General features: G+C 40.9%; 1 protein-coding gene and 1 long non-coding RNA gene across 3 annotated transcripts in view; one reads left to right on the top strand and one right to left on the bottom strand.

The window, feature by feature from the left end:
* The window catches only part of Dach1 (dachshund family transcription factor 1), a 378008-nt gene extending 375652 nt beyond the window's left edge, over positions 1–2356 (bottom strand). For both annotated transcript variants that reach the window (XM_040753525.1, XM_040753457.1), the window contains exon 1: positions 1019–2356. In XM_040753525.1, coding sequence (XP_040609459.1) covers positions 1019–1848 — 830 coding nt within the window. In that variant the 5' untranslated portion in view covers positions 1849–2356. The remainder of the gene's footprint in view (positions 1–1018) is intronic.
* On the top strand, positions 385–17926 carry LOC121142818. The gene is made up of 4 exons (XR_005879930.1): positions 385–472; positions 11848–11947; positions 13741–13865; positions 17522–17926. It is a non-coding gene; the product is annotated as an uncharacterized LOC121142818 (long non-coding RNA).
* Positions 17927–25983: the final 8057 nt, after the last annotated feature.

The raw sequence follows: 25983 nt of genomic DNA, 5'->3' as shown, positions 1-25983 counted from the left end.
AAATGTACACCTGCTCTCTTTTCCTGAGCCTTTAAACCCAGCAAAGAAAAAACAAGACCGGTAAATTGCACTTTGAAAAGAGCGCGAGCAAGTTGGGCTCTTTCTTTCCCACCTCTCTGACTCAGCTTCCAAGAGGCTGGGGCACCAGGTCATCGCTTGAAGAACAAAACGTGTGTGTGCCCTCCCTCACATTTGCCCCGGGGCACACGCACTCCTTTTTTCCCCCCTTTAACACACACACACACACACACACACACACACACGTACGAACACACACAGACAAATGTGGACACACACATGAGAGCGCGCTCGCGGGCGCGCGTGCACACACACACACACACACACACACACACACACACCAGCGGGCACAGAGACAGAGAACCCCTCCTCTACACAAGCTTCCCCCCGGGATTTCGGAGCTGAACTCCCTGTGTGAACTCTTGAATCACCCCTGCTCTTCTCCCAGCCCCAGGTACTGTTCCCCGCTGACTTCTCAGCACCGCTCTTGACTGCCAGGTCACCCCCTTTTCTTCCTAGAGTACCCCCTAGCCCGGAGGGCATACCCCAGCTTCCGAACCCTGCAGGCTGAGGGTCACGACCTCCCTCCTCCCCTAGAGATGCCCAAAGGCTTCCGGAGGAACCATGTCCCAGGAGTGATAGGCGGCCAGCAGTGCCCAGACAGGGTGCCGGTCGTCAGCACGCCCAGGAAGGGGCTGCGACTCCTGGGAAGGCGCCTTGCTCCTGCTCCCCACTCTAAGCATCTCAAGCGCAGAGGCAGCTGAGCCCGAAAGCCCTGGGGAGCCGAGGGAAGACCAGGCCGGCCCAGAGCGGTGCGAACTTGTCCAAGAGGTCGGGCGGAGGAGACAAGCCCCGGGGACCCAGAGGACAGGGCCGCGCTCCTCCATGCGCGCAGTTTGCGGACGCGCGGAGCAGGCGGCGTGGGGAAGGGAGTGAGGGAAGGGCGAGGAGGAGGGTGGGAAAGGATCGGGGCGACGGGAGGTTCCCCTCCTCTCTTTACCTGGCATTGGTGCAGTCATTGTAGAGGGTCTCGAAGTCCTTCCTGGAGATGAGTTTGCAGCGATTCACTCCGGGCTGGATGGCCCCCAGTCCCCTCAGGATGCGAACCTGTTCCACATTGCACACCACCGGCGTGATCTCCAACCGCTTCAGCTTGGTGTAGACGGTGTGCAAGCCCCCCACCAAGTGCTTCAGAAACAGGTCGAAAGCCTGGGGCAAGCAGATGAGCTCGCAGCCCTCCACCGTGAAGGAAGCCACTTTGGCCCCCCTCAGATCCACCATTTTGCACTCATTATTCTGGGGGGTGTTTTCCACTGGGGACGGGGTTGAGTACACAGGTTTCCCGGGGAGGGGGCCGCAGCTGCTGCTGCTACTGCTGCTGCTGCTACTGCTGCTACTGCTGCTACTGCTGCTGCTGCTGCTGCCGCCGCCGCCGCCGCCGCCGCCGCCGGTGTTCGCGGTGATGGGGGTGCTGGAGGCGCCGCCGCCGCCAGCGCTAATGCCGCCGCCGCTCCCGGCCGCCAGGCTGGGGTTGCAGTTGCTCCCGCCGCCGCCTCCGTTGCCGCCGCTGCCACCGCCGCCTCCGCTGCCGCCACCGCCGCCACCGGGAGAGGTGACGGTGGCCGCCGCCGAAGAAGAAGCAGAAGAGGAGATGGGCTCCGGCCGGAACAGAGTTGGCCCAGACGACGCCGGGGGTCCGATGGACGGAGCCGGAGACGAGGTCGCCGAGGAGGTGGAGGTGGTGGTACCAGAGGAGGAGGCAGACGTAGAGATCGGGGGTTGAGGGGGGACCAGCTGGGTCGGAGGGATCAAAGCCGCCGGCACTGCCATGGTCACATATAAGGGGAAACAGAAGGAGGAGAAGCGAGGGGGAAAAGTTGCCACACACCCCCCAGAGGGGAAGGGGGAGAAAGAGGGACGAGGACCGAGGGGGGTAGCGACAACAACCACTCTAGGAAGGAACCCGGGCTGGAGAGAGAGAAGGAGAAGGGGAGAAGAGGAGGTGAGGGTAAGAAAGAGCGAGCGAGCGAGCGAGCGCAGGAGGGGCGAGCGCGAGAGGCGCTCGAGAGAGAAACGCACAAAAGTGTCCCGCAAGTCGAAATGCGAGTCCTCTCCCGGGGCTGGGATCGCGGGCTGCTCTGGAGGGGGGCCGGGGGGGCGGGGAGGGTCGGCTGGTGGTACGTGGGTCCCGCTCTAGCACAAAGTTAAGGATGAAGGTGAAAAGGAGGAGGGTCGAGGGACTTGGGTTCTCCCTGGCAAGTACATTGATCAAAGATTGAGAGGGGAATGACAGAGAGAAAATGAGCTGAAAGTGCAGGCTGCCGGCTGGACGAGTTGTTGTTGTCACACGGTGCAGAGGGGAGGAGCTCCGGATACTTGAAATACCCTTTGAAGCCGCGAAAACCTCACTCACTAGTATTAACCCAAATTATCCAACCAGGAACTCGGAGCACAGACTCCAAGAGCGCGAGACCTGGGGGGGGGGGGACGTGTAGGAAAGGAGGGAGGGTAAGGGGAGAAAGGGTGGGAGGAAAGCCCTTGAAAAGCCAGGACTCAAGAGTGGTGCTTAGAGAGAAGGAGAGAGGGAAGGGGGGCAGAGAGAGAGACAGAGAGAGAGAGAGAGAGAGAGAGACAGAGAGAGAGACAGAGAGAGAGACAGAGAGAGAGACAGAGAGAGAGACAGAGAGAGAGACAGAGAGAGAGACAGAGACAGAGAGAGACAGAGACAGAGAGAGACAGAGACAGACAGAGAGAGACAGAGACTCAGAGACACAGAGACAGAGACAGAGACAGAGACAGAGACAGAGGGTCATCTACTTGTCTGGCATTGCTACCCGTTACATTGCATGCCTTCTAATCTGTGGCTTCCAGACTTGTAAAGTCCCCGGACACCCCAAAAACGTTCTGAGCAATCGCCTGAGGACTGAGAGCCGAGGCTCAGCTGCCAGCTCACCTTCAGGGATTTAGGATAAAACAACCGCCCCTCCCACCTCACCCTGCCCTCTTGTACGTTTGTACAAAGAGTTACAAAAGGAAACACATGCCGCTCCCCCCCCCCGCCGCTCACCACTGTTGTGCAATTTTTTGAGGAAAATTCACGAGTAAAGTGTGATATCTTATGTATCTGATGCTTTTTCCTATATTTCAATATTTATATAAAGACAGAAATATTTCAGGACAGTTTTCAAGTTGCAAGAAGAAAGTCGTTTAAGAATCATAGGATGCTCCTGATAGAATTCCTTACTTCCTAATGAATTTGGAAATACATTCTCGTCATGAGATAGGTGGCTTAAAACAACTTCCCTTTCACCCCTCCCCCCAAAGACAGGGCAGACATGCGTAATATACCGAGAAATTTCAAAGAGATCAGGCGTCCTTGAAGATTAGAAAGTGAAATATAAAAACACGCTAGTGTTTCTTACCCAAAACTCTAATTAATTCACCTGTCTTGCACAGTAATCAACTATCTGTTATCCTTTAGTACCCAAGGCTAGTCGCTAGCATATTATTTAACTAACACAATAATTATGGGGTTTCTGTCATACTTGAAAAGTACTGCTGTATTTGGGGAACATCTTTTTAGGTTTGTCATTGAGAATGTATTTGTAAATAGTGAGAACAGAAGCTAAGCTTCCTGGCTGCCTTGTAAAGACAGAAGGGTGGTCATGTCTTTGAGCTGCTAGAGGGGACTCGGGCTTTCCATTTTCCCTACTCCTGTGTTCTCTAACTTGTTGCATGAAGGTTTTTATTCGGGGATGTTTGACCAACATATGATCTGAGTATAGGTCAAGTCTGTGTGTGGCTTATATTTCTAGGAATCTGGAGTAGTCGGGCTTTGAACCAGGTCACACATGGTCAGAGATTTCCTAAAATGTGTAACAAGGAACCAGCATTTGACAGATTTTCAAAATAAACTGTTATAGTAGGCTCTGAGTTTAGAGAAATTTTATGACGGAATTTTTTTCCTTTTGGTTTTTGACATTGTTATCACCTTTCTGTTCATCATTTTTAACCCATTGAACTCTTTGAAGTTTGATGTCAAGAGGTACAGAAAGCCTCTAAAAAGAAATATGACACTATTGACTTACTCTTTAAGACTAAACTTTTTGAGGCAAAATAGTTGTATTCGGGGGCTTTCTTAAAGTGTAAGAATTCATAAAATTATTTCATAAAAGTTTATAAACTTCTACAAAGGTAGGTGAACTTTTCACAGCTGTTTGTCCTAGTTAACCAGTGTATTTTAACATACTGAGATGCAGTTTATTAATTTTTCATTCATCGAACCTATTCTTAACTAAAAGTAGGGGTTGAGTACATATCACAAATATCAAAATATATTTTAGAAATATTGCCATTTTTCAAAATGTCAAATTACTGTGTTAGTGAAATGTAATGCTGAAAAAAGTGTGACGTTAGAAAAGAAAAATAAACTAATTTATTTTTGAATGCCATTCCTAACTTTAATAAACTCCAATGTACTTTTAAAATGTGAAATGATGCAGTGTTTCCAGCCCTGGTCTTATAGATAGAAAGAGGAGTTAAATGCCCAAAGCCTGACCTTCTATTCTCATTCTTACATTTCCTCAAACTATCACTCATCCAAAATCTGCCACACTCTGGAGAGATAAACAGGAAGCGAAGCAAAGATGCTCACCAAGCCATAATCCCACCCTGCTTCCAGCCAACTTCAAATGTTCCGCAGAGAAACGTGTGCTCTGAGCACATGCTTCACTTAGACCATATTCATCTTCCTATATGGTACTCCTCCCCTCCCCCCACCTCAGGTTTCTAAACCTTTTCAAGGAGCCACCACTTGCTCCTTAGATGATAAAACGGGGTGAGAAAAGTCAGATGTTGCAAAAGAAAATGTACCAGAAAGAAAACCCCTGAAAACGCATGTTATTTTCACCTTTTTCTTTCCTACTTTTGGAGATATTGTTTCTTGTGATGAAGAAGGCGAACCGTACTTCAGCACAGAACATAGATCAACTTAGGAAAGATTTCAAATGGTCACTGCATCGCATCTTTAGAATTGAGAGCTTTCGTCTTGTTTATTGTTTTGCATCTCCTGTGCTTTTAAGGTACTCTTCGTCCATCTCATCTTTCCTAACCTTCATTCAATTTGCATAAGCAAAACTCAAAGTTCTGTAACTGATATTAGAAAATTCTCCCTGTGTTTTGTGAAGACCTATTGTGCTGAAATCAATAAGACTGTTTAAAATTCAAAGACCTGCAAATCGTTCTGTTTGTCCTTTGATAGGGCCTGTGCTGATTAAAATGCTACCAAGAAAGCTTAATTGCTGCACTAATTAAGAAGTCTTTAATTTCTTTCCTAGGATATCGTTTGAAGCTTAGCTTGTACAGTTCAGGGAAGGTATTTTCTTCCCTCCTTCTGCCCTCTTCTGGCCCCTCCCCTCCCCTCCCCCCTCCTTTCCCCCATTTGAGGAGACCGGTGAGAAAGGGAACTAATAAAAAGAATGGTCTCATCATCTATTACTTAACAAAAATCGGCACGGGATACAGAGTTCAGCGCAGTATGGAATGCAGTTTTTAGGGGGAGCTGCAAGCTTTGCAGGAGACAGTGAGAAAATACAAAGTAGCTGTTGGAGCTAAAGTCGCGGTGATTACCTGAATGACAACAGGCACTTTAGGGATGATGAGGGCATCCTATTTGGTTAAAAGGCTCAGTGGTGAATAGGGACACATAAAAACATCCTTTCACAACCTGTGGTTTCAAAAGGGAAGAATAAATGTGTAAAAAAGATGGACTTGTAGTTGGGAATTGTAAGTATCATTTTATTTGTGTATAAAGGGGATATCTGTGGGGACTTATTTTTGACCCTTTCTTATAACTCTGGGAGGCACATAACTGTATTACATTTATTCCGTTCTTTTCTATTGACATGTTGTATTCAGTGATTTCTCAAGTGGGGAAACTGACTAAATGACTTCACATAGCTTTCTCTGTAATCAATAGTCATTTTTTAAGGTTTATTCATGTTGCATTATAATTCTGGTAAATGCCTGCAAAGAACAAGATTGTAAGAATGATACAAATATTGACAGATCTAGGATAAGTCATGTCTTCATTTTTCAGAGTTTCTTGTAGCAACTGGTGCAGTGTTTTTTTTTTAATGGAAGATTATTTTTAACAAAATAAGAAAATATAGGGCAACTGAAAGACAATGTTTATCTGAGTACAGTCCTGTTATGAAAGCTTTGAATTTATTGTTTTTATGGTATTTCTAAATGAAAGAGAAGCAGTTTAGGTATATGAGAAAAGGTACACAGCAAGAGGGCAGCATGAAGAGTCATTACAATTTTATTCTCTTAATTCTGTAAGCTCCATTAGGAGCATGTATGTTAGAAATTACAGATGTATGCTATAGATCTATACTGAATTCCTCCCAGTGACAGGACAAGGAGAAAGCATCCTTAATAGATTCAAAGGCAGATTTACCATTCCAAGCACGACGTCACTCTAATTATGTTTACTCTAATTGAAAGCAAGGTTTTTTTGGAATCTGAAATTACTTTCAGATTTTTTTAAATAATGCAAGTGGATCAAATGTTGATCACAAGCATTTCAATCTTGCAAAATGTATTGGAAAATTAAATGAAAAGTAGAGTTTGGTACAAACAATGCCCCAGGGCAAAAACAACTAACACTAGATTTTCCAGTCCAGCCATAACACAAATCAATTTGAGCACACTTCTATGGCCAGACTGCCAGATTGTTATGACTGCTAATTCACTCAATCAAAGAGTGCATTAGCACACCCGGCACAAACAGCTTTAACAATGGAGTGTGTTTCTCAACAACCCTCAGATATACCACAATGGCTAAGTAAAAGAGGCCATTTTTACATCTGTGCATTTACTAATGGGCCTGTTTCCTTAATAGAAATTTTAAAAAAAGATGAAGATAAACTTCAGTCACAGGTTTATTAAAGAGCTATCAGAGTTTGGCAAATCTAGAAAGATATCAGGGTACCAGAAGTTCACTGACTTTGTTAAATGTTTCTCAGGAGAGAGTCCAAAATTGATGTTTGCATTTCAGTAGTAAATCACTGAAGATGAAGAAATTATGCCAAGTAAGTCTCTCAAGCCTTTTTAACTCAGACACACTGCCTTGCCAATCAGCCCCTCAGATAAACCTTAACTACCTTGCACACAGACTTACAATCTTTTACAATTTCAACCTTTTCCCTCCTCATTTTTATCCCTCTGCCTGACTTTTGGTGGCTTTCAAGTCCCTAATCTCCGTTTCTGTTCAAATTTGCTGCCTCTCCTTAGGAACCAGGAATGGAACTCTTATCTGGTTGTGGCATTGTCTATTGAGGAGCACAGAATCTGCTGATGAATTATCCAAAAGACAGAAGGTGGGAAGCTGAATAGGAACACACCTATCTCAAAGCACTGTGACTTTATGGCACCAGCTTTGATACTAAATGATCAAGTCATTAAAATGGTTATAAGTAGCACTCATTATTTTATTAATAACAGGGAGATACAGGCTTAGAGCATAAGTTTCAGGAGGGAACATGGTAATCATCTGTAGATCCAATCCCAAATGGTTCAGTAAAAGAACACTATTCCTCCCTTTCTCATTCCTGCCCTTTCTGCCTGTTCAGAATGAGAGTCACAAGTAGAAGAAACTGCTTTTCTTGTTATGCAGCAGGCAGTAAGGAATGTCCCCAGTCAGGTGAGTGAAGAGATGGCAATGGCAAGAAGAAAAGTTGATGAAGAAAGAAAGATCACCGCGGATTTTATTTTCTAATAGGCATCATTCCTAGGGCAAGTAGTCAATTCCTTGTGCAGAATTAGTTGTGATTTCCAGTAAGTACCCACTTCCAGGTAAGGGTCCTCCCATCTTGTCTGTGGGGTGGTGTGCAAGGCTGCCCTGCCAAATCATCCCTGCAGTGGAGAGCACAGTGACATCATTGTGCAGCTGAATGGTAGGAGGAAGCAGCAACAACAATAATATAAATTCAGATTATTTTCCTCCACCTCTCAAATCAGGCCACGTCCTGAGAATAATGGTAGGCTGAACTACTGGGAAGTCAGACAAACAGATGTTAAAATCCCTCCTTTCCCACTAGATACTGGGCCTTTAACTGTACCTTTTCACATGTGTTTTCTAATCCTTGGGATATTTTCTCCTTAAGTAAACAAGATCTGTATTATGGGATGTAAATTACTTAAAGGATACACAGGAATGCTATGAAAAGATAGCATTTTACCTGTTATAGTGTCAATATATGCTTAATATTCAGGTATAAATTATAGTAGACTTTGATCATGATAGAAGAAATTTGCTTGACTATGAAAGTTTATATTTTTAGTCATTTTACGTTATTTTCTTGGCCTTTTCCCCTCTTGATTGCTTTATGAAATCAAAGAAGGGGTCGACATCCAACTGATAGCCTATAAATTGCCTTATTTCAAGACAGAACTCTCAAAGATTTCTAAAGAAGAATATAGTGTATACTTATTTATTACTTTTCAGAACAAAGACATTTTTTAAAAGTTGAAAGGACAACAATTGCTACCTCCTGGATGCCTGATCTTGTATGTCAAATTTCAGCCCAGAGCAAATTTTTACAACAAGTTATAAACCCCTGTAACAGAGGGTTTATTATAATGGAAGTGCTGACACAACCTTAACTATGGCGTTGTAAACGGCTATGCTATAATATCCATTAAGCAGAAAGAAAAATAAGCTGGCTGATCAATAATTTATACAAAGAGTACCAACTGCAGACATAATAACTGTAATGTTTGCAAAGCAATCTCTCTGCTCTCCAGGCTTAACAGTGAACACAAACTGGCAGTGCTGTTAATTTCCAACTCCTACAGATAAGAATACAAACAAATTACTTAAAATTATATTTTGCTCAACATTTAGCATGCCTCAATGGGATAAAATAAAATTTAATTATGATGCAACTTGTGCCGGATGCAAGGCTGCTTTGTTTTCCAGCACATTTTATTATGAAAAGATGTTCACTTGGAACATCAATTATGGGGAAATAGTATGTTTCAACGAGTTTACTTTGGTCAGTCAGGTTCATCTAAGAGTTATTCAGACATGGAAACTGACTGACAATGCCTAACTTCAAAGAACGTTACAGAGTTTACGGAGTCACAAACTGAAATACAATACTGCATGTCCTGATCCAACTTAACTGTCAGTGAAAACACACCTTGCCATTAGAGTTCATGGGAAAATAGTCATTGGATTGGAAATGTGGTCATCATTAGTATCCAGTGAATGTGGGAGTGTTTTTTCAATGGCATACCTTGTTTTTTTTTTGTGGGAACATTGTGTGACATTTCTACCCATTAGACCTGAACCACAAAATGTGAGCCTTGTTTATTTCTGTAAAATTACCTGTCTATATTTTTGTAGATGGTATATACCTAGTAATTGCTTCTTAAGGTATCTGGGTATGTCATATTATGTTGATAACTTCATTTTTTAAAATTGTGTCTTATAAGACAGAAGTACCTTTGACAGGAATTTAAGAAGTTAAACGGGAGAATTCACAGTTCCAAACTGTTCAAGATACATCACTGGAAGTAGCAACAGACTGTCTGTTCTTGAGGCTCACATGCCTGCTAGTCTGTTTCTCTGTTCATTTCCTGGTGGTGGAGTTGAAGGGTAGGGGGGATGTGGAGTGCAGTAGAATGAAGAGAGACTTTGCTATCAAAGCTGTAAAATGGTGTATTACCCTGTGAGCAACTGCACTTGGAAGGGAACCAGTAATTTATATGAGAAGTGTTTAAGATTGCCTGCTCACCCAGTGATCCATGCCAGGTCAGTTTCAGTAATGTTGGAAAACAAAAGGAGGTGCAGATTCCTGGGAAAGAGACACCTTCCTCGCCTTATGAGCTTGTGAAGGGAAACACTAAAATGCTGTTTTCTCAAATGAACTCATCATTACCATTTAAGTTCCGGAGGGCTATGAGACTAGGAGGGGAGACAGAATTTTTCTTCTGATTTAACGGGGCTCTGAAATGCTGACTTTAAGGAGGAGGAATTTTGTTGTGATTGCATCACAGTCCTATGCTTCAGCAAAGATTAAATCTTGAAATAGGGGTGCACTTTGAAGTGGGGGGGAGGTGGGCACCATGGCTCCCGAATTCACTCGGCCATTTGAAACTTTTACACAGTTACTGCCTTAAAAAATAACTAGTACAAATAGTGATAAAACTAACAATGTCTTTGCCAGACTCTCTGAGTAGATTTTTCTCAATCAACTCCTCACCTCTCCAGTTTTCATAAGAGGAATGTGGCACATTGTCATTGTGTGATGTAGGAACAGACAACTTTTGAGACTCCTTTGCTTTTAGTACAGGTCTGAGTATACCACAGGCTCCCCCTTTGCCAAATGGGCACCTGTATCCCTTCCATGCCTAAACTCATTTCACTTTTTAGCTATATTTCATCCCCATGTCTAAAAATATATATTTCCCGTGTAATTCAGACCTGTCATTTCCTGTCTGGTTCCAAATTCAGAGAATCCCAGAACTGTTGCTGACTTTATGGAGTTGGTCTTCTCCTTATGTTAGTTCCTGAGATTGAACTCATATTGTCAGGCTTGCGAGCAAGTTGTTCTACCCAAGGACCTGGCCAACTAATCCCATTAGTGTTGCATCATCACTGCGTTGTAGTGACTTTCACTTGGTATTCTGGCAGGGAAAATGATTATTTTACACTTGCTATGGTTCTCTTCAGGAAGCCTTAGCCAATTTTATTCATTGTGGATATCTAGTATAATGCTAAGAGCTTGTGTTTTGATCAATAAATGTCACCTGGGTAATTAAAACAGCCTTTTTCCATGTGTTGTCATCCATTTCCTTTGCTACCAAATGACACGAACAACTTGTTCTTCATATTACGCATGGTCTCATTCAGACTGGACACACCAGAAACATGCTTATCCAGTTCTATTGTCACCTACAAGTAATCTGGGAAAATATTCTTGAAGTAAAAATGTGGAGAGACTATCAAGTTGGGTATCAAAGATCTGAAAAATAGTCTTAGGCCACTAAGCAGGACTTTTCAGAGATCCATACAGAAAAAAAAGTTGTCTTTTGGTAGTCATCAGAAAAAAAAATGTTAAGGAGCCTCCCAAAGGCTGAAAACAAAAGAGCACACTCTGTTGTCACCTGAGACCATGAGATAGATTTTGGGTCGCAGCTTTACCTCCCAAACGTGAGCACACACAGAGTATGTGCAAAGGTTTGTAAAGTTGTTTCTTTACAGTCACTCTAATTTAAAGTGCCCAACGATCTGTCACACCAAGCACCCAGCTTTTCATGGTATGTGTAGCTTGCTGAGGATGCAAAGGCTAAAAGAATTTCAACCTGATAGTCCTTTCTTATAAGGTATCTGCTGTGTTGTTGCTAAAACAGGACAGAAGGTTTACATGAGGATAGCATAAAACATTATTCAATCAGAGGACTGCAGACACCATGGTGCTCTTCCCACAATAACCATGCCGTATACCACAAGTGGTCCACTAATCTGTGCCATCACTGTTAGGGGAAATCTAAGACATAATCTCAAAGGGGCTTTGTAGGCAACCTCTCAGTATGTGTGCATCAGATCCATCTTCATATAGGACCCTAATCTCCTGAAAGAAGAAATTGTCAAGTAGCAATCTAGGAGAATGTCCCCTTATTGTCACATCTAGCTAAGCTGTGAGCTAAGGATTGATTTTAAAGGGCAGTAATCACTGATTGTCACTCCCTCCCAAGTATTTTCAAAAGATACCTTTTGAGAGGAAACAGACATAAAATAGTTTTCATTTTTCATTTCAGTGTAAAGATAATGGGAAAGTAAAAGTCCACACGGTTGGATCTACATTACTGTGTTCCTGTGCATTTAAGGCCTATATAGGTCCCCAGTGCCTGCTTAGAGGTAAGCACTCATGAGATACAATCCAGAATCACATTCTGGGGATGGATGATCTCTCCTGCCCCAAAAGACAATTTTGGGAATCTTGAAAAATCTTTAACGAAAGTTTGATGCCCAAATCCCTAGTATTTCATGAAATTTTTGTGACTTCTTTGGCTTCCTTTGAATATGATGCCTGCACCCCACCTCACCAAACACACCCCCATAAAAAATACCTGTTGACATACCCTGTAGAATCTGGCCTTAAAGGATCAGCACATGGTGTGCACACTTAGCTTTTCTGTAGTCTTTCACTAGACCTAATCTACTTTTCCTTGGGGAGCTATCTAGGCTCTTTCTCCAATTTTTCATCATGATTTAAAGGAAGACCACTTTCTTTCTGTAGATGACTTAGGGAACACTCACAGCTATCCTAATAGAGATCCCCTGCTGCCCCATTTAAATTGTCTGAACTGCTTGGATTTTTCATTTACTATCCCTTTAGAGGGAAGTTGCAAAGTAAGGGGAGCTTGAATGGCCTTGTCTTCAAAGAAGTCTTGAGCTCTGATATGCAACAAATTTCAAGAAGTCACAGAACACCTGACAACATCAGCAAGGAGGCAGGACCTCCTGGACAGGTGGAGATTCTAGGTGTTCTCTTTTCAGCTAAGCAAGAGAATGGGTCTCTTCTTCCTAGAGTTAATTTAACTGATTTTGAAATATGTCTGATTACAGCATTAGGGCAAACTTCAGTCTGTTATAGACAGGGAGTTCTTTGTTTTGTTCTCATAGGAGTGAACTGATGAATGGACCAGCTAGGTAAACTCAGTATTAAAGATGAAATCAGCTTTCTAGCAGTAGCTGGTAAGAAATTCAAACATTTTGCTTAATACAACATTTTTAAACTACTTAGGAACAAACTGATTTTGGTAACTAGGGTGCACTTACACTTACTTGTTTGTAGTGTATGTCAAGTCAACCACATTACAAACCTATATCCAAATACTGCAGTCCAGAAGTAACAACTTAAAGTTTAATTGGTTCTGAGAACAAAATATTAACTGAAAATATAGAATTAACACTTGTTTGATGAGCATCATTGGAAATATAATGTGTGCTAGGTGGCATGTCTAACAAACACTTGAAAATATAAAGAGAAAAAGTAGGTCTTCTCTCTTTTTTACAGTGTGATTCCCAAGAATAAACATAATTAGTATTTTTATTTTATTGTTCAAAATAGTTTCTTCAAAAACTCTAACTACTTTCGGTTTCCTAAGCAGTCCCCTGATCAAGAACCATTAAGGCACTGCTACTTTGAAGCCCTCTTGATGTATGTAGTGCTCACTTTGTGATGCTAAATTTTAAGACAACATTTTCTATGACGTGATGCTCTGGTTTTTGCAGCACAGTGAGCTCTTATTTTAGCAGTATGATCTAAAACATGGTACCAAAATTCCACCTGATGATTCAGCTGTACACAAATGGCCTCAAGGAATTGTTTTACATGTGTACACAAGCTCATGTGCCAATTTTTAGAATTCTTCAACATTTACTTAGAATTAGTCTGTGATGCCTGTATATTTTGGTGTCTAAAAAAACATATTTATTGCTCCTATATAAGTAACTCTGTCCAAAAGCACTTACTAACCATAACAACACAACAAAGCCTGGTAACGTCAACTCTGTACTGTATCGTATGCCTTTGTTTCCCAATACAATGCTTTAAAAATATCCCCAGCTGTATAAAGGACATTGTTGCAAAAAGGCAGTTCAAAACTTGTCCTTCCTTTCTCTTCCATTGATCTGTTGTCTCTTAGGCAATATGAACAGCTGTCTCCAGCTCACCCGCAAGCAAGCTGAACATAATAAGAAGGTCGTGTTAGTATCCTGCATCTAGCAATGATTGGGCAGAGGTTTCCAGCTCTTTTTCATTGGAGATAAGGTAACAAAAACACCAGAAACTGGTTCCTGAAAATAAGCTGAATTGCTGCCTTGAAGGTTCTTGCTCTGGTACCCACTGAGAGTCTCTTTCACATGGGTTTCAAATAAGGTGAAGGTGCCCTCTGTAGGAGACTCCCAGTAAATGCTGCCATTTTATATTTTGGTGACATCAGACACATTTCCCCCTCCATTCCAGCTTATAAATAAATGAATAATCACAGAACTCTGCAAGAACACAAGTTTAAATTTGTAAGTCTAAGCAGGAAACACCAGTGAGTCTAAAGTCAGCTACATAGTTCTCGTGAATTTTCAAAGTTAGCCACATTGAACATTGAGAAAGCTGTTCAGCACGTTAGTATTTGGTATTTACTGGATATAATTGTGGAACACAATAGGGTAGGCTTGGTAAATTCAGAAGTGTTGTGAGAAACAGACAGGGGGTCCTGACATATCTGAATGAATGCTGTATCTACACAGAAGCCGCGCCCACACACTGAAAGATGCACATTGTCTAATAAATACACCTCTTCTTTTCTCTTCTCTTCTCTTCTCTTCTCTTCTCTTCTCTTCTCTTCTCTTCTCTTCTCTTCCCTTCCCTTCCCTTCCCTTCCCTTCCCCTCCCCTCCCCTCCCCTCCCCTCCCCTCCCCTCCCCTCCTCTCCTCTCCTCTCCTCTTCTTACAAAGGTTACCGCAATGCAGTCCCATTGGGTAGTATATAGCTTGGTAAGAAATTCTTTTTTTTTAGAATGCTCATGGAAAGAGATTAGTTATTTCATCAGCTCTCTTGGGGCTATTTGAAAATATGGGGATTCTCTCTGAAATTTAAAACGAAAGTTAAAGCCAATGTAAATAGACAAGGGAAAATATCTCATGACATATCTCTGTCTGGAAGTTTCTTCATCAGTCACTGCAGAAATACAAAACTGAAATCCCATTTGTTGCAAGCAGAAGAGATTTCATCAGGGTTTATACATTTGCATGTGCAGCCACAGTTTAGTACTTAAGCATTTTCTTTGCAAAGAACAACATAAACATAATGTAGATGGCTTAGTTTCAGACTTGATTTTGGTCAGCACTGATATTGCATGTTATACTCACCCCTTATATATTTATATCCATTTTTAAGACTATGACTTGATCCTCTATGGACTACATACATTGAGAGTTTAGTCGTGTCTGTATTGCAAGTTAGGGGATATTCAAAAAGGCATAGAAGTATAAGAGAGGGGAACAGTTGCCACTTTCTAGAATATAATTGGATTTGTTCTAAACTATCAGCTCAAACATCCCTTTGTCTGTAAATCTGTGTCTGTGTAGCACCAGAGCCAGGTTCATATCTCAACTCAATTTAGCTGCCCCAGACTAGCTACTATTTATGTTGGGTCCTATGTTAAATCCATTCCTATGGATTATATCATTAAATCCTCACAAGAAAGGTAATTATCCTTTTTTCTTTTTCATTCATGTGTGTGTGTGTGTGTGTGTGTGTGTGTGTGTGTGTGTGTGTGAGTGTGAGTGTTTTCTTTTGTGTAAGTGAACCTGTGTGTGAGGATGCCCAAAATGAATTGAACTTGATTTGGGGAGTCTTCCTCTGTCAATAGCCACTTTGTTCTCTGAGGAAGGATTTCTCAGTTGACTCTGGAGCACTGATAGGGCTAGTCTGACTAGTCAGATTTTTCTGGAGATCTACTGTGCCTGACTCTGAACACTGGGAATGTAGGCAGGCCACATTGTCCACTTAGCATTTATTGGGTTCAGGGGATTCAACTCAAGTCCCAAGATTTTCTCTGTGTATAAACGCTATAACTGCTGAGCAACCATCCCATCCCAGTTATCCAAATCACACAGACACAAGGGGGTGGGGAGAAAGAGGTACTTGGGAGATTAAAACCTTTGCTTATCTATACTAGAACCTTTGTTCCTGTCCACTTCAACATCACCTACTTTCCCACCTACCTGTCACTCACATATTCAAAGCAGTTGTTTGAAAGACCCTGAGTTTCAAACAGAGCTGCCTGCTGAACCCCGGGCCAGTACTAACTCAGCACTATGCTATGCTACTGGATGGAGGAGCCTTGCTGAAGACTCTCCCACGGCCATGCCAATTGGTATCCTTAATTACTCATGACTCGTACTTGCCAGCTTTACAGTTTAAGCTAGTTTATCCAGAAAGGGGCCTGAATAAGCTCACATCATCACTTTAATGGAAGGTTAGGGCTCCAGTTAGTCTCCAGGGTGACTGAGGCTAGAGATTCAGACACCCCGTCAAATCAGCTCTGATCTCAGAAGACATGCTTGTCAGGGTGTCTTCAGTTTCTGTCTGTATTCTGCACAGCTATATTCACGCTTCTATCGGCATTCGAGCTGTGTTCCTTTAATTTAGAAACAGAGATAGACTGTGCTTTGCCTCTTTGATAATCCCATTAAGAATGCAAGGCACCTTCTGGGTTACCTGGAGACAAATATACACTTGTAGATGAAGAAACTAGACAAGAAGAATATCAAGTATTAAATGCAGCGTTTAAAAGCATGGGCCACCACTGCCATCAAGTACTGAGAATGAATGTGTGGAATGAGAAGCTAGATGCTTGGAGTTAAAAACCTGGTGTGCCAAGGATGATCTTAACTAAGAATCTAAGCAATAATGGAGAGGGTACCTTAAATGCCCTTTTCCTGTAATGAGATTGATGACTACCTTAAATGCCATCATAGAACCTTCATCACATATTCAAAGCTGATGGAAGCAGACGCAGAGATTCACAGGTAAACCTCAGGCCTAACTCCTAGAATCCAGTTGTAGAGAGGGAGGAGTGATGAGCAAAGGGGTCAAGACCATGTTGGGGGAACCAGCAAAAGCAGCTGACTTGTGCAAGTGGGAGATCACGGGACACCAGATTGGCAGCTAGGGAACCAGCATAACACTGAATCAGGACCCCTGAACGTGAGTGTCAGTTGGGATGTGGGGGCTTGGACAGTCTATGGGTCACTGGTAGTGGAACCTGTATTTATCCTTAATGCATGAATGGACTTTGGGAGACCATTCCCCATAGAATGATACTCTCTCATCCTAGATACATGGCGGAGGGCCTAGGTCCTGCCCCAAATGATGTGACAGACTTTGATGAATGCCCATGGGAGGCCTCAAACTCTCTAAGGAATGGATGGGAGGTGGGATGGGGAGATAGTGGTGTAATAGGGAACTGGGATTGATATGTGAAATAAGATTGTGTTTTGGGGGGAGGTTGAGACAGGGTTTCTCTATGAAGATTGTTTTTTAAATAATAATAAAAAAAAACCTGGTGTGCCATATGCACCAGAACAAAAGTTGTCTTTCTCCACCTCAGTTTATTTAGTACAAAAAGAGACAGTAGGCATATCTACTTTGCTGTGTTCTCATGATGGCTAAATGAGCCATTATGTGGTGTTTAGAATGACAGCTCCCTCCTATTGTTAATAATAGTTATATTGGCCTCAGCATTGGTCAGCTTGACTTAGACTCTCAAAGCTTCAAGTCTGTGGCCAATGATGCAGACTATTCTGATGCTCAGGGTTGAGGGATAATTTTAACATCTAGTGCTCAGAAGTTATTGGTATGTAAAATAATATTGTTTTTTAATAAAAAATAACTTGATGTGCATATGACCCCAAATTATTCAGAAGGGGAACACATTTACAAATGGAAGAATGAAGCACACTGCAGAGAGGAATCTCCAGATGTCTATTATACAGACAGGGAATTTGTTGAAATGCACACCAGGAATGGAGTCCTGTGAGAAGCCTGAGTGTTTGTGAGAAAACTCCAAGAAAACAAGGCAAGAATCTTGTGACCTCAGTTTCTTCAAGTAACAAAATTATTCTTGGAATGTGTTTTCATGATCCTCTCAGGAGTAACAGATAAAAGTTGGTTTACTTCATCTGTTGTTATTTATATGACTCTGGGTGAAGCATATTTTGTTATGTGTGACTCTTCTTTTTTATTGTACACATTACTCAGGTGACTCTTCTTAACCTTCAGAATGTAAGTTGTCTGATACTCTAAATAAAGTTGCCTATTGCATGAGACTTAGTCCTCCTCACCTTTCGACCCCTCTCTCCCAGATTAACAACACAAACTAGGGTGGTAAACAAAAAGTATATGGCCTTCAATGTCGTTGAATGGACACTGAATAATATTTGTCCTTTATGGCTTTTACTTTTCATTTTATTTATTTATTTATTTTGCCCTTTTGAGACAGAGTTTCGTTGTGTAGCTTTGAAGCCTGTCCTGGAACTAACACTTGCAGACCAGGCTGTTCTCAAACTCGCAGAGATCTGTCTGCCTCTGTCTCGAGGGTGCTGGGATTAAAGGCATGAATCACCACCATTAGGCCAATCTCTTGATTTCCACAATGACAATTCTATTCCATTTTATATTTTTCAGCATGTTTGTGATGTGCATACATGTGCAGTTTACAAGCACATATATATGTGAGAGTCTGTACGTGCATGCAAGGTAGGTGGAGGACGGAGGCTGAGGTCAGGAATCTTCTATCTTTTTCCACTTTGCTCATTGAGGCAGGTACTCTCAATTCGCCCTGAATTTTTCCAATGCACCAATTCTAGCTAGCCAGCTTATCCTGGGAATCACTTGCTTTTGCCTTTGGAGCCCTAGAATTACAAGTGGGAGGCCATTCACATCACATATTTATTTGATTCCAGAGATTGAAAAATCTGGGCCCATGTTTGGGCAGCAAGCATTCTAACCATTGAGCCATCTCCCATGGCCTTCTCAGAGATAACTCTAAAACTTCAAGTGTCAGGTCTACAGTCTCAAATCTGAGTTCTATATTGACTTTCCCACTAGAGCAGGAACGTTAAGACCTCAAGCCCCTGACATTTCTTGTATGACTCTTTTCAGTCTCTCAGTTGGCCCCTTCCCCTAAACCACTCCAGACCCTGATTCAAATATTGTCTACCATTTTGTTAATAGCTATTGTGACAATCCAAGTCTATGCTTTTTCCTTGTCTATTTAGTCTATTATTACTCACCTAGGACTAATGTATTATGAAATCTATTGAAATTATTGACAAGAATTCTTATTAGATTATTCATTTGCACTTTTGGTCAGCCTTTATTTTTCATCTTAGGCAACAGTGTAAAAGGGTAAATACGCATGTAACAAGCATTTGTTTTCATTTGTTTCAGTTTGTATAAACATAAAGCATGTATAAATTAAGAGGGGCTTAAATGACCAAATATACTACCTCAGCTATGCTTGTATAAAAATGCAACTCAGAATTTTTTGACAAAATCTCCATCTCATTTAATTCATTCATTGTTTTTTTTTGTGGTGTTGAGGGTTGAACCAAGGACCTTGCACATGTTAGACAGACATGTGACCATGTTTTGGTGGGGGGGGGGCTAGAATGACTCCTTCCTCTGACCTGGATCACCTCAGGTAGGTTCCTTATACTAAAAAGCTTGGTTATTACCTGCTAACTTGGAAACTGAAACCACAATAGGGTTCAGCTTTCACCAGACTGTTGTGCTAGTTAGGAATAATTTGGGACACATAATATAGTGGATTAGTGTTGTAAGCAACATGTTCTTTATATCCTATAAACTTATTTAGTCTCTCCAAATCACACATTGAAATTCAGACCTCCAGCGTGATGTATTTAGACTAAGGGGTCTTAGTACACAATTAAGGTTAAACAAAATTGAAAGGATGAGGTCTTAAGGCCTCTCCTACTCTCATTCCTTCTCCACTTCCTCCTTGCCTCTCCACTCCTCTCATACATTTTCATCTCTTGTTCTTCCTTCCTTTCTTTGCCTTTATGTGTATACACCAAGGAAAAAATAACATAAGAACAAAGAGAAGAAGGTCATCTATGAGGCAGAATTGGAACTCTCACCAGAAACCCAATTATCAGACATCTTGGTCTTTGTCTTTCAGTGATTAGAAGAGTGAGCAATAACGTTGTGTGGTTTAACATTCCAGGTCTACAGTACCTTCTCACAGCAGCCTAAGAAAATTAAAGCACTAACATGTACACCTAGAGGTGGTCTTACTTGATGCAGGGTCTATACATCAATTTTATGGGTAAGAAGAAATTGATTTTCAAATTGTTATATGAACTTATATTACAATAGTTGCTCCACGTCCTGTTTAACACCTGATACTACAGCATTTTAGAATATTTCCTAATTAAATAGTTATGAACCAGAACCCAACCATTGTTTCAGTTTATATTCTATTTACTAAGTTTTACTAAGAGTATTGCCTATGACAAATTTTATTATTTATACTTTTTATTTACTTATATTATTTATTTTATTATTTATACTTTTGTATCAATTTAATAAGAACTCTATTATTTTTATTGTCCAGGCTGGTCTCAAATTCACCATTGTACTGCCTCAGACCTCCAACTGGTAGGATTAAAGACTTACACCACCATGCCTGGCAAAGTATATATATATTCCAAATATATATTTCCCTAGTCTGGAGCTTATGTTTTTGCATTTTTCATGGTAAGTTTTGATGAATTGAAGTTCTTAATTTTAATGTAGTCATTTCAGTTTTCCTAATATCTAGTTTGAAGTCTTGCTTAAGAAATGTCTTTGCCATAAGAACATATTATTTCTCAGGTTTTAAAATTTTGTTTCATGCAGTCATTTACACTTTCTGTACATTAGGAATTGAAAGATTGAAACATTAAAAGACTGACTTGAAAATTGAAACAGAGCTGGAGAGCTAGGAAGGGAAAGGAACCTAAAGGGTAGAGACAAGAGATGTTAATAAATGCACTACACAGGTATCTCTCATAAAGACGAATTATTCAGATTGAAACATGACAGTACTAAAAATCCTCTTTGTTAGTTTTTATATAAAACCATCTTAGCTCTCATCTGAAGTACATTTTGGCTGCTCAGAAGGAAAGCACATCCTACAGTTGTGGGTGTGACTGGTCTCTGTGTTCTGTGTGTTTCTCTTCACTAACCTTGTTAATTTTTGTAGTGCAAAGCTTTCAGAATTTTACAGACTTTTGACTACATTATTTATCATTATTAAGAAAGCTGTTCTTGAATCTCCTGCTATGTAGATTAGAGTAGCACTCCCAATACTTCTGTCAGTTCTTGCTTTAAATAATATGGGGTTATATTTTTAGGTGACAAAGAATTAGAATTCTTGTCTTTTTCTGGTGAATTGAAGTGTTTATCATCATTTAGAGATGATCATTTTTGCTAACACTAAGAATAAAATGTTAAGTTTGTCTCATCTATTTTTAGAAACATGTTTGGCATCCTGTTTTATTTTGTATCTATTGATCTATTGTAAGCCTTACTCTTTATTTCTTTTGTCTTATTAATGCTCCTGAATTTTAAGGTGTATCTTGTGAACAGCATGGTGTTCCTTTTATTGAGAATCCAGTTGGATATTCCTCGTGACTTAAACAGGTTATTTATTTCAATTACATAGTTTTTATTTCTATATAGCATCTACCTGCTATTTTGTTGATATTTATGTTTTATATTTTAATGTGTTTATAGTTTATATCTCTTTTCTTTGACTGTTCAACTTTTACAGTTTTTTGACTTACCTCCTAACACTGGATGATAACCAAATGGCATTTACTATTTCTATTATTCCTTCTATTCACAAACAGCTAACCTGGAGGGCCTAGACTTCACTTCCTCTTCAGTTATTTATTACTTTCATTATGTAAATCATTATAATTTATTCCTTAATCTATTTTGTAATGAAATTTGCTCCCAATTGACTTCTTCAATCCTATTCTACTTTGTACCTGTTATTTTGATGTCTACACCTTTCTTTAGTAGTTTCTTAGATTTTGGCAAAAGGTTGAGGTCCACGTCACTCAAGTTGGCCTTCGACTTCCTATCCAGCTGAAGTTTGATTGGTCTCCTTATCCCTTTACTAAAACATCCAAGGTTGCTGGAATTTCAAGCATATACTGTTGCAACAAGTATTCACCTCATATTTGAATTATAAAAATGAGCAAAAAGAAATAGAAGAAAGGACTGGAAGTTTCTTAAATTACATACCTCAATTAAACCAAAATATAATTTATATGCTGATTTTCCCTATGCTACTTTACAAGATAAAATGTGGTGCCTCTGGCTAGAATCAAAGATGATATCTGTAAGGGAAAAAGTGATTTTTCTTTACATATGTAATGTCTTCCTTATGAGGCATTTTGCTTTTCTTGCTTTTCTTTTGTTTTTTTTTTTTTGTTTTTTTTTTTTTTGTTTTTTTTTGGTTTTTCGAGACAGGGTTTCTCTGTATTGTCTTGGAAGCTGTCCGGGAACTCGCTTTGTAGACCAGGCTGGCCTCGAACTCACAGAGATCCACCTGCTTCTGCCTCCCGAGTGCTGGGATTAAAGGCGTGCGCCACCAACGCCCGGCTTTGCTTTTCTTTTGTATATATACATTTTTATTTAGATTGAAAACAATATTATTTTGCATATCAATCCCAGTTCCCTCTCCCTGTCATCCTCACATGTTCCCCACCAATCCCCCATCCCATCCCTCATCCACTCTCCAGGGAGGGCGAGGCCTTCCATGGGGGAATCATGAAAGTCTGTCACATCATTTGAGGAAGGGCCTAGGCCCTCCCATGTGAATCTAGGCCAAGAGAGTATCCCTTCATGGGGTATGGGCTCACAAAGTCCATTCATACACTAGGGATAAATACTGTTCCACTGCCAGAGGCCCTATGGTATGCCCAGGCCTTCTAACTGACTCCTACTTTCAGGGGTCCTTGTTCAGTAAGAAAATAGATGAGAATTATTTTTCCCTTACCATTTTCATCTAAATATAATCACTACTTAAAAAGATTTCTAAATTAAACCATTATAATATCTTGCCATGAAAGCTTGGGATGGGGGACGTCCTTCTGTACATATGTTTCTCTTATTGATTGATGAATAAAACACTGTTTGACCAATAAAGGCAGGAAATTAGGTGGGATTAGAAGATAAGGAGAATTCTGGGAAAGGTAGGAGGACAGAGGCTGGGAGGAGATGCCATGGAGAGACTGGGAAGATAGACTGTGCCAGGCATTCTCCGGTAAGATAAGGCCATGTCAAAATACATAGATTAGTAGTTATGGGTTAATAATTAAGACAGAGCTAGTCAATAAAAATCCATAGCTATCGGCCAATAGATTTATAATTAATATAGTGTCTCTGTGTGTTTATTTGGGGTTCAAGGGCAGCAAGACCTGGTGGGACAAGCAAACTTCAGCAACAAGCTTGAGGACTTGAGTTCAAGCCTTGAGACCCTAGAAAGAAGGAGAAAATTGACATTTTAATGTTGTCCTCTTATGTCTACACACATGTTGTGGTACTTAAGCACTTACATACCCAGCTACTCATACACACACCACCACCACCACCAAAACCACCACACACACACACATACACACACATACACACACCCACACACCCACAGAACATTCATTGATACAGAAAGTAGAGTAGAGGTTACAAAATATGTAGGGAGGACACTCTGAAGAGTTATTTTCTAGTAGATGCCCTATTTCTGTTTAGAAGGATGGAAAATTCCCAAAGATAGTACAAATTGTTACAAATGTGTACTTATTTTACCACAATGAAAAATAACAGTTTGAAAAGAGATACATTTAAATAAACTCATATATACACACACAAAGAGAGAGACAGAGACACAGAGCATAGAACAGGAATATTTGGAAAGAAATGGAGAACCACAGGTAGTAGAGGAATGTAAAAGGAAGGCCGGAAGACAGGGTATGGAAATGTGTAGAGTAAAATAATGCATATGTATGAAGAAACTCAAATTAGTTTATTTACTAAAAAGTTTATGGAAGTTAATAACAAAAAAAAATTACCCAGGATAACACAAAATATGCTTCACAAATTTTAAGTACTACAATTTTTAAAAAAATAAAGTTACTGACCTGTATGTAGAAAACAATATTAAAGCAGCCAACTATAGCTTTTCAAAGCTTTTATGTGACTTCCTTCTCAGTTTGCGTGAAAAGAAAGATTTCTGTTTTTTCTTTCAAAGTCTTTAGTGCCCTGAAAACAAAGGATGGTTAAGTGAGCAAGTATAAAAATGTATAACATGTACTGCCTTACAGAAATAAATCAGAGAAACATCACCCTTTACAATTGCCACAAACAACATAAAATACCTGGGGTTAACGCTAACCAAACAAGTGAAAGACCTGTATCACAAGAACTATGAGTCTTTAAAGAAAGAAATTAAAGAAGACATCAGAAAATGGAAAAGTCTCCCATGCTCTTGGATAGGTAGGATCAATGCATTAAAAATGGCAATCCTGCCGGGCGGTGGTGGCTCACGCCTTTAATCCCAGCACTCGGGAGGCAGAGGCAAGTGAATCTCTGTGAGTTCAAGGCCAGGCTGGACCGACAGCCTCCAAAACAATACAGAGAAACTCTGTCTCGTAAAAACCAAATAAATAAATAAATACATAAAATAAAAATGGCAATCCTGCCAAAAGCAATCTACAGATTTAATGCAATCCCCATTAAATACCAGCACGATTCTTCACAGACCTTGAAAGAACAATTCTCAACTGTATATGGATAAACAAAAGATCTCAGACAGCCAAAACAACCTTTTTCAACACAGCAACATCTGTAGGCATCACCATCCCTGACTTCAAGCTCTATTATAGAGCTGTAGTCCTGAAAACAGCTTGGTATTGGCACAAAAATAGACCAGTAGACCAATGGAATCAAATTGAACACCCTGATATTAACCCATCTGATCTTTGACATAAAAGCTAAAAATATACAATGGAAAAAGAAGGCATCTTCAACAAATGGTGCTGGCATAACTCGATGCTGGCTTGTAGAAGAATGCGGATAGATCCATGTCTATCACCATGCACAAAACTTAAGTCCAAATGGATCAAAGACCTCAGCATAGATCCAGCCACACTGAACCTCTGAGAAGAGAAAGTGGGTGGTACCCTTGAAGGAATTGGTACAGGAGACTGCTTCCTAAACATAATACCAGAAGCACAGACAGTGAGGTCAACAATTAATACATGGGACCTTCTGAAACTGAGAAGCTTCTGTAAGGCACAGGACACAGTCAACAAGACAAAAATGCAGCCCACAGAATGGGAAAAGGTATTCACTAACCCCACATCTGACAGAGGGCTGATCTCCAAATTTTACAAAGAACTCAAGAAGCAAGTCTCCAAACCACCAAAGGATCCATTTAAAAAGTGGCCTACAGAACTAAATAGAGAATTCTCAATAAAGGAGTCTAAAATGGCTGAGAGGCACTTAAGAAAGTGGTCCACATCCCTAGCCATCAGGGAAATGCAAATCAAAACAACTTTGAGATACCATCTTACTCTTGTCAGAATAATATGTTCATAACAGCATTATTTGTAACAGCCAGAACTTGGAAGCAACCTAGATGCCCCTCAACTGAAGAGTTGATAGAGAACATGTGGTACATTTACACAATGGAGTACTATTCAGCAGATAAAAACAATGGAATCTTGAAATTTGCAGGCAAATAAATGGCACTAGAAGAAACCATCATGAGTGAGGTAACCCAGTAACAAAAAGACAAACATGGTACGTACTCTCTCATATATGGATTTTAAACATGAATCAGGGGAGTGCCAGCCTACAATCCCATGGCCAGAGAGTCTGGGGTACAGAACCTTCATCCAATGGCTGATGGAAACAGAATCAGACTCCTACAGCTAAACGCTGAGCTGAACTCAAGGAACCCAGTGACAGAGAGGCAGGACTGATGAGCACAGGCGTTAAGATTGGGCTGGTTTAACCCCTAGAAACATCTGACTTGACAAGGAGTAGTTCTTGAATTCCATACTGATGGCTAGGAATCCAGCATAGGACTGATCAAGACTCCCTGAATGTGGGTTTCAGTGAGGAGGCCTAGGCAATCTATGGGGCCTTGGGTAGTAGATCAGTATTTATCCCTGGAATACAAATGGACTTTGGCTGCCCAACCCACAATGAGAGATGCACTCCCACCCTGGACTCTTTGGGGAGGGTCTAGGCCCTGCCCTGAATGAAATGACAGACTATGGACACCCCCATGGAGGGCCTCACCCTCTCT

Source organism: Mesocricetus auratus, unplaced genomic scaffold, assembly GCF_017639785.1.
Source record: "Mesocricetus auratus isolate SY011 unplaced genomic scaffold, BCM_Maur_2.0 Super-Scaffold_2245, whole genome shotgun sequence".
NCBI lineage: Eukaryota > Metazoa > Chordata > Mammalia > Rodentia > Cricetidae > Mesocricetus > Mesocricetus auratus.
Note: the sequence above shows the minus strand (reverse complement) of the source record. Positions and strands in the feature narration are given on the sequence as shown.